This window comes from Pipistrellus kuhlii, unplaced genomic scaffold, assembly GCF_014108245.1.
Source record: "Pipistrellus kuhlii isolate mPipKuh1 unplaced genomic scaffold, mPipKuh1.p scaffold_m20_p_2, whole genome shotgun sequence".
NCBI lineage: Eukaryota > Metazoa > Chordata > Mammalia > Chiroptera > Vespertilionidae > Pipistrellus > Pipistrellus kuhlii.
In genome coordinates, this window is record NW_023425515.1 from 51,586,341 (window position 1) to 51,599,844 (window position 13,504).

Consider the following 13,504-nt stretch of genomic DNA (forward strand, 5'->3'; position numbering starts at 1 on the left):
CAGTCATAAACTGTCATTGTGATGGAAACGCAGCGGAGTGCAGTGATGACAGCGCGGTGCGGGCCACATTGCAAGGCCTGGTGGGACGGATTTGGCCCGCGGGCCTTGTGTTTGACACATGTGGTCTAGGGTTAAAACTTTTGACTAATTATATCCAATTGATGTGGAAATTGATGGTTGCCCTATACTAGTAAATAGGGATTTTTTTATTACATATTAAATGTACTGCTGCATGAGAACATTATCCATTCCTCCAATTTAAGTGACAGATCAGTAGAAACAGAAAAATGGTATATTTCTTGATCCCATGATTGTTTCTCTATTATTTTTGAGAGACTCCACTGGCCAGTTGTTTTGTTTTTCTTTTTCTGAAAACAAAACAAATTCATAAAGCAAAATATAGCCTTAACTCCTGCAGACTACCCTGTCATCTATAGTACAAAATTGTTGGGTTTACAAGTTTATTGTAATCAGCTTAGATGGTTGCCCTTATTTCATTTGCAATTTTGAAAGAGCCTTGTTTTAGAAAAAAAAAAAAAAAATAAGTGGTCATTTTTGTGATGTTGAATGTTTTTGCAAAGAATAAAATTACTCTTTAAATCCCTTTTTCTTTCCCACTTAACACCGAGGAAGCCAGAGGAGTCCACCGGGTGGGTGTCCACATGTGGTTCACTTCCCTACCAAAACCACTTGGACCCAGCATTATTTAGAGTGATGGGGAGGGAGAAAATAAAAACTCAGAAGACCATAGTGGTGGGAACAGAATAGAACGAGAGAGATCTTGGCAGGTGTAAAATACCATGTGAAGAGGGCAGAACTTTCCAAGATTAAAGTATGATTATGAGGAGAGCACTCTTGAGAAGTCAGCAGTGGCAGGTTTTCTGGGGGCAGTCCCGGTTTTTAGATCAATTAACACCTGTTAATTATTTTAGTGTCTCCTTTCATTTTAAAAAGTCTCAGTTTAGATAAGTTACATGGCCAGCCCATATTTAAACCCAAGTAGATTTTCATATGTTTAAATTGCTGGTGGTCAAAAGCAACAGTAGGTACATAGTCCTATTCAGCTTGATTTTTTTTTTTTTAAGATTTTTTTTTTAATGTTCACACTTTTTTTTTTAATATATTTTTATTATTGATTTTGTACAGAGAGGAAGGGAGAGAGAGATAGTTAGAAACATTGATGAGAGAGAGTCATCGATCAGCTGCCTCTTGCACACCCCCTACTGGGGATATGCCTGCAACCAAGGTACATGCCCTTGACCGGAATCGAACCCGGGACCCTTCAGTCCCCAAGCCGACGCTCTATCCATTGAGCCAAACTGGTCTTGGCTCAGCTTGATTTTTGAGTATTGAATTTGGTAATCAGAATTACCATAAAACAAGTCAGTTAAGACGACCCTTAATATAGGAAATCATTCCCAGGCCATGTTTAGGTCTGACACACATTTAAAAAAAATGTTTTTAATTAAAACAACCAAAACCTCAGAAACCTGCCTGTTTGGTGTCGCTCAACAGTTGAGCACCAACCCAGTAACCAAGAAGTCACTGGTTTGATTCCCAGTCAGAGCACATGCCAGGGTTACAGGCTCAATCCCTAGTAAGGGGCATGCAGGAGGCAGTCCATCTATATTTCTATCTCTCTCTCTCTCCTTTCTCTAAAAAAGCAATAGAAACATATTTAAAAAAACAGCCTTAGCTGGTTTGGCTCAGTGGATAGAGCGTCAGCCTGCATACTGAAGGGTCCTGGGTTCAATTCTGGTCAAGGGCACATGCCCAGGTTGTGGGCTTGATCTCCATTAGGGGGCATGCAGGCAGCAACAAACTGATTCTCATCATGGATGTTTCCATCTCTCCCTCTTCCTCTGAAATCAATAAAAATATATTTACCCTATATAATAAAGAGGTAATATACAAGATGGCTGCCCTTGCACAAGATGGCCGCCCACATGTGGTCACAAGATGACTGGCAGGGGAGGGCAGTTGGGGGTGATCGGGCTGGCAGGGGAGTGGTTATGAGGTGATCAGGCTGGCAGGCAAGCAAGCAAGCAGTTGGAACCAGCAGTCCTGGATTGTGAGAAGGATCCCAGAATGGAGAGGGTGCAGGCTGGGCTGAGGGACCCCTCCCCCAAGCCCAGTGCACAAATTTTGTGTACCGGGTCTCTAGTTAAATAAATAAATAAATAAATAAAACAAAAACATATGCTCTGACCTGGTAGCTCAGTTGGTTCGGGTGTTTTCCCCATATGCTAAGGTTGGGGATTTAATCCCTGGGTAGAATTCTAGAATCAGCCAACGAATGTATAAATAAGTGAAACAAGAAATTGATGTTTCTCTTTCCCTCCTCCTTCTGAAGTCAGTAAATTAAGTGTCCTGGCTGCTGTGGCTCAGTTGGTTGAGCATAGTCCTGTGCACTGAAAGGTCACCGGTTTGGTTCCCAGTCAGGGCACATGCCTAGGTTGTGTGTTCCATCCCTGGTCAAGGAGGCAGCTGATCGATATGTCTCTCTCACATCAATGTTTCTCTCTGTCATCTCTCCCCCTTCACTCTCTGAAAGCCAATGGGAAAATATCTTTGGCTGAGTATTAACAAAAATAAAAAATGTTAAATTTTTCATGGGAAATTTAAAGAAAACAACTTTATTTCTACAGGAAGGGAAACTTCCAAATCACTTATTTGGTGGCAATTAAAGGCTGCAAATATAGAAATTGCAGGTTCCTGTTCATTTTACTCTGCTGATGCTCCTGTGCCCCCAAGGAAGTAAACTATGAAATCCTTAGTCTTTTTTTTTTTTTTAATATATTTTATTGATTTTACACAGAGAGGAATTGAGAGGGACAGAGTTAGAAACATCGATGAGAGAGAATCATCGATCAGCTGCCTCTTGCACACCCCCCACCGGGGATGTGCCCGCAACCAAGGTACATGCCCTTGACCGGAATTGAACCCGGGACCTTTCAGTCCGCAGGCCGACGCTCTATCCACTGAGCTAAACTGGTCCCGGCTGAAATCCTTAGTCTTAATTCACAAGGACGACAATATTATAACTACATGTTAGGATTAGCAGGATTAGTGAATAATGGTTTAACTAGTTATTGTCATAGCTTTATTTCTTTTTCCTTTTTTTAAATTATGGTATTATATGTGTACATATCTTACCGTTGCCTCCCCCCACCCCACTCCCATACATGCCCTCACCCCCCAATGATTTGCATCCGTTGGTTATGCTTATATGCATACATACAAGTCCTTCAATTGATCTCTTATCTCCTCCACCTCTCCCTAACCTTCCTGCTGTAATTTGACAATTTGTTTGATGCTTTACTGCCTCTGTATCTATCTTTTTGTTCATCAGTTTATAATGGTTTTTATTATCCACAAATGAGATCATGTGGTATTTTTCTTTCATTGACTGGTTTATTTCACTTAGCATAATGTTCTCTAATTCCATCCAGGTTGCTGCAAATTGTAAGAATTCCTTCTTTTTTGTGGCAGTATAATATTCCATTGTTTAGATGTACCATAGTTTTCTGATCCAGTCATCTGCTCATGGGCACGTAGGCTGTTTCCAAATTTTAGCTATTGTAAATTGTGCTGCTATGATATAGTCATAGCTTTAATTTCATTTACATGAATTCCTGATGCTATTTGTAGACAAAAAAAAAATAAAAAAAATCTAAAATCAAGAAATGGATTTTAATACTGGAAATTTTTTTTTTTTTTTTAGTCAGGTTCTGTAAAAATTTTTTTGGTGGATATTCCTATCAACACATTCTCATGTGCCCCCTTTCCCTCATGCTCATATTTCTAGTGGGCTAACTATACTCCAGCACTAATACCCCAACCTAGTCCTCATGTCATGCGTTTACCTTGTCTAATTTCCTCTTTCTTTACTCTCCCAGCACATAGAACAATTATTGGAAAAACATTTGCTTAAATTCTTTGGAACAAAGCCTACACTTTGTTTCCTGAAGTACTTTTAAATTTATTTTTAATGAATTAATTACAATGGAAATAATTTCAATTAATGCAGAATTTAAAATAGCTCTAGTTTCCCAGCAACAATCACACTGATCTAGGCTAATGGGAGGAGGATAGGAGAGAGGAGGCAGAGTTTAATCAGAATTGAACTTTAAGATACATTACAGTGAAAACGTGTTGTCTTTTAAAAATGTTTCAGAAGGGAGGTCCATGGTAGTTAAGAAGAACCATAATGTGTATAAATGGAAGTTCTAAACCATTTTAAAGATGTTTATCTAGAAGAAAAAGATGCTTATCTTATTGACTTGGACTACCTAAGACTAAAGCATTTGTGCAATTCCTGTATAATTTCTAAACTAAAGTATTAGGGTCTTAAAGTGATGAGGTTTTTACTATAGTTGGTTATTATAGGTGATGAGATGATATAATTGTGCTGTTGTACCAATTATTCTATATAATCCTATATAATAAAAGGCTAATATGCAAATTGTCCCATTGGCTGGAGTTCTACTGACTGGAAGTTAGATGTGTGCTGACCATCAGGGGGCGGCACAGACCATGGTTGGCGTTGGCAATGTGGCGCTGGCGGCTGTGGTAGTGGAGGTGCTGCAGGCCAGATGGCCCCAGAGGAGAGGGACCAAGGCAGGATGGTGGGGCAGGTAAGCAGGTGGCACCAGACCAGTGCAAAGGCAGGCCCCGGCCGGTGGTAGTAGCAGGCAGTTGGGGGAGGCTGGCAGCTGGCAGCTGCTAGAGACACTACCCATGCACAAATGTTGTGTACTGGGCCTCTAGTCCCTTCTAAGATTGGAAAGCCTTTGTTTTATTATAAAATATTTTAATTCTCAATAGAAAACATGAAGGATATTTGCCCTCTGGGCTATGGGGAAAACCACTTAAGACAGAATACTTGCTGACTCCCTCAGGCACTCATTATTTAACAATTCAAGGACTGGAGAACTTACCAGATTGTTTTTTTTTTGTAAAACCTATTTTTGTTTAAAGAGTGTAATTACATCTAAAACACATCTATTGTTCAGGTAATACTTTCACGACCATTGCTCATTTCTTAAAACTGGGGTAAACACTCTAAAGTCTAATAAGTAACCATACACATTTCTTACCCCATCCCACTAACTTCTTTGTCCCTTTTCTGTCTCACGCACCTATGCAGATCTGAACTTCCCTTAATTTTCTTTGGAAGCTTAAACTACTGTATAAGGAAGCGCTTAAATGTTTGCTCATATACCCCAGCAATACCAGATCATGCTCTCTGAGCACTGACGTTTAAAGGCCCCTAACATAATTCTTTCATCCTTTTCTAAATATTTAGGGGAAACTTCATTATTTTTTATTGATTTTAGAGAAAGAGGGATGGGGAGGAGGAAAGAGTCAGACATCAATTTGTTGTTCCACTTACATTGGTTGATTATTTTTTAAAAATATTTTTATTGACTTCAGAGAGGAAGGGTGAAACATCCATGAGAGAGAATCATTGATTGACTCCACCCCTCCCCCCAGCGCCCTTTACTGGGTATTGAGCCCACAACCCGCCCTGACAGGAATCCAACTATGACTCCTAGTTCATAGGTCCACGCTCAACCACTGAAACACACAGGCCAGGGGTTAATTCCTGTTATATGCCCAGACCTGGGTCGACCTGTCACCTTGGTGTACAGGAATGACGCTCTGACTGAGCAATCAGGCCATAGCTTTAAGGAAAAACTTTAAAACCAGCAGCAGCAGTCTGGAGGTGGAAAGGGCCGTAGTTCCAGGAAGAAGTCCAGAAGGCATAGCGGGCGCAAAGAAACCTACTCAATGTGTATCTACAAGGTGCTAAAGCAGGTACTCCCTGACATCGGCATCTCTTCCAAGGCAATGAGCACCATGCACTCACTAGTGTTTGACGTGTTTGAGCGGCTGGCCCAGTACTCAGGCCGAACCACACTGAGGACCCGGGAAGTCCAGCCGGCAGTGCGCCTGCTGCTGCCTGGGGAGCTGGCCAAGCACGCCGTGTCCGAGGGCACCAAGGCTGACACCAAGTACACCAGCTCCGGGTGACCTGGGGCATAAGCTAGAGGGCGAACTGCTAAAAACACACACACACACACACACACACACACACACACACACACACACACACACAAAAACCCCAACAAACAAACAAACAAAATCCAAACCAAACCAAACCAAACCAAACGAGAAGTCGCCTCGCCCCCTGGCCTACTTGCAGCCCTGCTGTACGGGAGCCTCAGCTACATTTCCCAAACGCGCACTGTCTGAGCAGCTCGCGTCCCAGCTGTGGGCTTCACCTGCGGCTAAAGGCATCGGGAAATGCAGTCCTTTCTTGTGACACGGTTTATAAAAAGAAACAAATGTTTCTTGTCATGTTCACCGCTTCCCACTCTAGCTGGTCAAATCTGGATCGATCCTGTCTCCTGGGTTAAGAAGACCTTGAGTATTTCGTGCCGAAGGCGGGGGCAAAGAAGAGCGGAAGAACCCTCCCCTTCCTTTCTTTTTTTGGCGCAGGCGCACGGGGGCTTCTCCCATTGGTCACCTGAACTCGGAAGTAGGAGATGGCTCCCTCCCCTCCGCGCATGCGCTCAGCGTCCGGTCGGCTGCTGTTGCGATTGACGCGGCGATGAGGACCCGTTTGTATCTGCAGAATGCAGTCGGCAGGCTGAGCCTCAAATAACGGCGATTACGTACGCAGGTTTCCTCTTGGCTTCTGAAATCTTCTGCTTAAAGCGCTGACGCGTTCATGCTAAAGTACTTAAACTCTGCCAGACTGGTAGGGTTGCTCCGTGTTCTCAAACCTGTCCAACTCGGGGGAGGGGCCGTGAGAAATAGTTTCTATAGATTTCCCTGCGCCAGGCCCTGCCCTGCCCCGCGCGACTTGACTTTGGACGCCTGTGTACGTTCACAGAGTACCCAACATTAATACCTTACTTGCTGACAGCACATGGGACTTTTAAATAATATTTCTCAAGTATTTTTAAAAAAATATGTTTTATTGATTTTTTACAGAGAGGAAGGGAGAGAGATAAAGAGCTAGAAACGACGACGAGAGAAACATCGACCAACTGCCTCTTACCCCCCACCAGGGATGTGCCCGCAACCAAGGTACATGCCCTTGACCAGAATCGAACCCGGGACCTTTCACTCCACAGACCGACGCTCTACCACTGAGCCAAACCGGTTTCGGCATATTTCTCAAGTATTTGTTTACAGAAGGAAGTGAGGAAAAACATAAGTGGTCCAAGCCATGTGTATATGGCAATTTAAAGATGATCCAGCCGAAAGTGGTTTGGCTCAGTGGTAGAGGGTCGGCCTGCGGACTGAAGGGTCCCAGGTTCGATTCTGGTCAAGGGCATATACCTTGGTTGCGGGCACATCCCTGGTGGGGGGTGTGCAAGAGGCAGCTGGTCGATGTTTCTCTCTCATCGACGTTTCTGACTCTCTCCCCCTCTCCCTCTCTGTAAAAAAATCAATAAAATACACTTTTTTAAAAATAAAGATGATCCAAAAATTATCACTAGAGACCGTTTATTTTTAAGTCTAATAATCTAATGTTTTAATCTTCATTTTGCTGGGCAGAAAATCAAAATACTCGGCTGCCTGGTTCAGGACCGGACGCTGAGCCAACCTAGTGACTTGGAGCTTCAAAGCCATGGCAACAAAGGAATCAGATGCCAAAGCAGAGTCAGCCCTCACCTCATCAGCCGATCAGAGCAAACAAGAGTATGAAAAACCAAACTATACTCTCAGATACACTCTTGTGGGACATGTGGAAGCAGTATCATCAGTTAAGTTTAGTCCTGATGGAGAGTGGCTAGCAAGTTCTTCTGCTGACAAAGTAATTATAATTTGGGGAGCATATGATGGAAAAAAGGAGAAAATACTTCATGGTCACAGTCTGGAAATATCAGATGTTGACTGGTCATCAGATTCCAGTCGTCTTGTTTCTGCCTCAGATGATAAAACTCTAAAGATTTGGGATGTACTATCAGGAAAATGCTTGAAAACGCTGGAGGGGCACAGTAATTATGTGTTTTGCTGTAATTTCAATCCACCATCCAATCTCATAATTTCAGGATCTTTTGATGAGAGTGTGAAAATATGGGAGGTGAAAACAGGCAAGTGCCTCAAGACTTTGTCTGCTCATTCTGACCCGGTTTCTGCTGTTGATTTTAGTTGTAACGGGTCCTTGATAGCGTCAGGTAGTTATGATGGCATCTGTAGAATCTGGGATGCTGCATCAGGTCAGTGTTTAAAAACACTTGTTGATGATGATAACCCTCCTGTCTCTTTTGTAAAATTTTCTCCAAATGGTAAATACATTCTCATTGCAACTCTGGATAATACTCTTAAACTATGGGATTATAGCAGAGGCAGATGCCTGAAGACATACACTGGTCATAAAAATGAGAAATACTGCATATTTGCCAATTTTTCAGTTACTGGAGGGAAGTGGATTGTGTCTGGTTCAGAGGATAACCTAGTTTACATTTGGAACCTTCAGACTAAAGAGATTGTACAGAAATTACAAGGTCATACTGATGTTGTAATCTCAGTAGCTTGTCATCCTACAGAAAATATCATTGCATCAGCAGCATTAGGAAATGACAAAACAATTAAACTGTGGATAAGTAACTACTAAACCCTTTAGAAATCAAGTAGTAAAGCCAAGTTGGCAAAAAGTTGTATATTTTAAAAGATGTTTTCTCTTAATTTTGGCATGGTTTTGTATTTCTTCTTAACATTGTCTTGAATTATAAAAGATTATAACCTAAATTTTCAAAGCAAGACAGTTGGAAAAGCAAGTCTAGAATCCAGGGCTTCTGACTTTTAATCTTGAAGTTTGTTATTAATCTCTTATGTCTGTCCTTGAATAGATTTCCATTCTATTCTTCTCAAAGACTATTCTAAAGGATTGGTATATTTGAGGAATATTTAGAAGATTCACAAGACAGAATGATTAATTAAATGAGGAGAGCAAAGGAGTTTGGAATAACTCCTAGGTTTTGGGTTTGGGAGATCAGATGAATAAGAGCATAAGCCTGCGATGGTGTTGGACTGGAGATGTGTGTCAAGCACCACTCACACTAAGTGATAGCCTACTAAATGGGACATGAAGTAGTTTATGGAATCAAGACTTTATTGGAAAAAATAAGTCATGGTTTGTTCTGAGAGTCTAAAACATTATAAATGGCATTTTACTGAAGGATCCCTAGATGGCTTTTCAGGTTGTGCCCTCCTCATTTTCAGACAAGCTAAATGTTGGAGTGGTGAGGCCGCTCTTTTACTATGTGACTGACTCACTGCTTCCTATCCATGCTTCCAACTTAGTTCAGAAGTCAGTACTTTGTGGAGCCGTCACTGCCTGCCTGGCTCCAACCATAGTTGGCAGCTGAGTTAGGTTTTATTGCTATTTCTTTTTCTTTCTTTTCTTTTTTCTTTTTTTTTTTTTAAAGAAAGCATTTTTATTATTATTTTTAAAAATATATTTGATTTCAGAAAGGGAGGAGAGATAGAAATATCAATAAGAGAATTATTGATCAGCTGCCTCCTGCACGCCCCCTACTGGGGATTGAGCAACTAAGGCATGTGCCCTTGACCGGAATTAAACCCAGGACCCTTCAATTCAAAGGCTAATGCTTTATCCACTGGTATATTATGTGTTCTGTGGAGACAGATATGTTATACTATTGATCTTTGCATTCTCAGTTTTTTTATATAGAAGGGACTCAAGTAATGTAGGATGAATGACAATGAATTATATCACCAGCACTTAATTTATTCCTTACCTGTTTTCACTAACGTTTTGGGAGCAATTCCCCATACTATTATTTTTGTTTTATCTGAGTATAATCTCACATTTTAACTTTATACAAAGAAGGCTTATATAAAATATAAAATGGAAAATGGTTTCTGCTCACTACCTATAGAGACAGGCAGGGTAAACATGAAAAAAAAATCTAGAAATTAAGCAAAAGATAGTACAACAGTAATTTAATTGAAAGTATGAAGAGCAAAATTGTCTTTTTTTGTGTTGTACAATATTTTATACTAGTGCTCATTAAATCTGAATTGTTTGACCAAGTTCTGAAGAACATAAGATATTAAAAGTTACTAGTAGGGTATGACTGCTGAGAGGTTAGTATGTGAGGGTACTGGGAGAAGTGAGATTAGATAGGGGCAGGTCTGAAATTCAGGCCAAGAAATTTGTATTTAATCCATAAAGAGGTAGTCACTATAAGTTTCTGAACAGAAAAATGACACAAAATGAGAAAAGATTGTGTGTATTCTGGTTGCATATGTGAGCTTTGGTTTAAAGAAACATTTTTTATTACAATAACTCTCCAAGATACACTTTAAAATGCTATTTTAGAAATTAAAAATGGTATTGTTCTATGAAGAAAGATTATTTATTTTTAAATGAAATACATTAAAATTTACCCATATTTAGAATATTGGTTTAGGTAAGATGTAACATAAATGTTCCAAAATAACTAATCTAAAATGTGTAAGAAAAAGTGCTTTTTGATAGTAAATTTCCAAGTGATAAAAATAAAAGAATTTGGTATCTAAAAAGAAGTTATGGTCAAATTACTCTAAATAAAATTTATAGACAAACATCATTAACATCAGATAGTTACAAAGCTCTAGGTAAACTGATGTATTACATTTTATTAAGCCAAGTTCCCGAACAGCTGCATTTTAATCTGCTATAAACCTCTTATGAGACCAAACAGACTGAGATGGCTGTGAGGACTTGTCATCCACTATTATTTGTGAGAGAATAAATGACTATTTAAAATAGAACCATCATCTATACCTAAATATGAGAGAGCTTAGCATCCCAGTCAAAGTGAGATATATACCAGGTGCAAATGCAACCTAGTAAGAAAATGCATTTGTGCCATAACCGGTTTGGCTCAGTGGATAGAGCATTGGCGTTTGGACTGAAGGGTCCCAGGTTCGATTCCGGTCAAGGCCATGTACCTTGGTTGCAGGCACGTCCCCAGTAGGGGGTGTGCAGGAGGCAGCTGATAAATATCTCTCTCTCACTGATGTTTGTAACTCTCCCTCTCCCTTCCTTTGTAAAAAATCAATAAAATATATTTTTAAAAAAAGAAAATGCATTTGACAGACTTTCATAATTGTAAAGGCAGCAGGACAAGGACCACTTAGGAATTCTAAGCCATGGGGCAGAAGAGGTGACTGCTGGTCCCAAACAATTCAATGATGCTGGGATTTCAAAGTCCTCAGAAACTTGTGGCAAGATCATTATCATCACCTTGCTAGGACATTTTCAAGGACTGTGCTGCTAAAGCCTCTGCCAGCACACCCCAGAATGGCAAAGTACAGTCTGTCTGCTTCCCAGGGCTTTGAGAAGAACCACGGCACGTGAGGAGGTTGGCTCTCTAAGATGCACTTGGGCAATGTACTCAGCTGGCCTTCCTTCTCTCTCCAGAAAGGAATACAAATGAGAGAGAAATACAGAAAAAAAGCCATTTTGGCTTTGGAGGAGAGGTCACTTTGGTAATGGGAAGTAAAGTAAGATATAGAACCTGACTCTAAAGAGTTAATATGTAAGTCAAAATAAGTTGTCTCATTTCTTTCATTTAACCAAAAAAGTTGAGAGGATGCATTTAACCTGGATCAAATCCATGAAATTAGACAAGTCATTTAAGAAAATTTATTTGTACCTCTATAGCAGAAATAGGGAAATGGCATGTTTGTACAAACCATAACTTTTATGAAATGGATCCTCATACCACATTTGTTTAAGACAAGCTTGTTGCTGACACTTTATTCTTGGATTTTCAAAATCCAGCCAACGTGAGTACCTCTGTTACTCTGTTTTGGCCTTCATAGCTGCTTCCTCTCTCAGACGAGCTTTCTTTTCTAAGTTCAGGCTTGTTAAAGACTCGTGTCTTTTGACAGCCTAAAATGAAACAAATTTGAACAAGAAATTATTTATGCCCATTTGTGAATGATGTTACTGATAGCAACAGGTTAGCAACAGCAGTACAAGAATGGAACAGTCTGGTGCGTGTACACTGCGCACAGCAGTCCTTTCCATGTGACTTCTGCTTCCTCTACTGCTTCACAGTCCATCAGTCCATCCATTCAAGCACTTATCTTCCTTTCTGGCCTCATTTTTTAAATCTTTTTGTCTCTAATAATTTACTAGAGGCCAGGTGCATGAAAGTTTGTTCACTGGGGTGGGTGGGGTGTCCCTCAGTCTGGCCTGCCCCCTCTCAGAGTCTGAGAGCCCCCGGCTGCTGGGGCCTGTGTATGCAAATTAACACACCATATTTGTTGAGTTAATTTGCATACACAATCCTGATTGGCTGGTGGGCATTGCGAAGGTATAGTCAATTTGCATCTTTCTCTTTTATTAGTGTAGATTAGCTATGTGACTTTGAAAAATTATTTAACACCTTTTAAGCTTCATGCTCTTTCATAAAACACAGATAACAATAGAACCTACCTTTTAGGGTTGCTGTGTAAATAAATGAGTTTAACAATGCCTGTTTTATAATAAGCACTCAATAAGTGGGAGCAATTTTAATATCACCTCAATTATGTCTAGGTTCAAACTGTGGTTTTACCATTAAGGAGATGCATGACCTTCCTAATCTATGTTTTTTCAGCTGGAAATGCGGTCCTAATAATAGTACTGATCTCGCAGGGTTGTGAGGTTCAAATGAGACAATAGCAAAGTATTCAATTAGTGATTGGTATTAATAATTATCTATGTTAAAACAAAAATTTATGGGCTTGACTTCCTATGTACTGCTTAAGATCTATGGTCTTCAGATATATGACCAGCTTGGCTGAGCTTGAAGTAGAGAACTGTGGTAAGACTGCTCACCAGGATTAAGGCAGTTAGAAGGAGGATAAATAAACCCAGGTACTAAGAGTGCTTTATAGACATGCACGGAGCTATCATTAAATCTGCCAGTGTCACATTTCTTGTTTTACATTATTTATGACATCTGGGGATTGATTAATACTTTTTACTTTACAGAAAACTAACTTAGTCCTTCCCCTTGCCAAAGTTAGGATTTGCTATTTATCCCCAGGTATGATCTTAGGTTTGGCCCTACTATGTCTTTGTTTCTTTTCTTATCATTTCTTGTGTAAAAGCAGCCTCTTTTCCTCAAAAGAATAAATATGGGAGTCAATCCCTGATTTCCTACAGGCCCTTTGTGGAAAACAGAGATAGGAAGTCCTCTCTCACCTGCTTGCCTTCAATAACCATTAAGATGCATCCTGCCACTGTCAGAGCAATCATTACATAGCTGATCTTCACCCGGAGCTTGTTCTTCGCAGCATCAAGCATCTCAAACCTAGTAATACAATGAGATTAAGTTAACAAGAGAGAAAGTTAACTTTCTGAAGTTGCCAGCAGGGTATAAAGCTTTGTATACCACAAATCAGAAGTTCAGTGGAGTCTATAAATATGAAAAAGGAGATAGGGCCTGGAAATCTTATAGGACTTTAGGGAGGTTGGAGC

The 13,504-nt window shown here is 40.3% G+C and overlaps 3 protein-coding genes across 4 annotated transcripts in view; 2 read left to right on the forward strand and 1 right to left on the reverse strand.

Annotated features, from left to right (window-relative positions):
• The first annotated feature begins 4,536 nt into the window (after window positions 1-4,536).
• LOC123652800 (histone H2B type 2-E1-like) lies at window positions 4,537-6,948 on the forward strand. Its single transcript, XM_045585221.1, has 2 exons — window positions 4,537-4,581; window positions 5,713-6,948. Exons 1-2 carry the CDS (start codon window positions 4,537-4,539, stop codon window positions 6,034-6,036), a joined length of 369 nt encoding a protein of 122 aa, XP_045441177.1. The 3' UTR covers window positions 6,037-6,948.
• WDR5B (WD repeat domain 5B) lies at window positions 6,580-8,706 on the forward strand. Of its 2 annotated transcripts, none has more exons than XM_036447626.2 (2): window positions 6,580-6,680; window positions 7,569-8,706. In XM_036447626.2, the coding sequence occupies exon 2, from the start codon at window positions 7,646-7,648 to the stop codon at window positions 8,633-8,635; it is 990 nt and encodes a 329-aa protein (XP_036303519.1). In that variant the 5' UTR covers window positions 6,580-6,680; window positions 7,569-7,645; the 3' UTR covers window positions 8,636-8,706. The 2 variants fall into 2 exon arrangements, with proteins under 2 accessions (XP_036303519.1, XP_036303518.1); XM_036447625.1 differs by lacking the exon at window positions 6,580-6,680 and adding an exon at window positions 7,187-7,251 and having other exon boundaries at window positions 7,573-8,706.
• A 2,957-nt stretch (window positions 8,707-11,663) lies between these two features.
• Window positions 11,664-13,504, reverse strand: part of FAM162A (family with sequence similarity 162 member A) — a 35,524-nt gene continuing 33,683 nt past the window's right edge. Inside the window, exons 4-5 of the mRNA XM_036447627.2 lie at window positions 13,229-13,337; window positions 11,664-11,926 (exon numbers count right to left, since the gene is read on the reverse strand). Of these exons, the coding sequence (XP_036303520.1) occupies window positions 11,834-11,926; window positions 13,229-13,337 (202 nt within the window). The 3' untranslated portion in view covers window positions 11,664-11,833. The remainder of the gene's footprint in view (window positions 11,927-13,228; window positions 13,338-13,504) is intronic.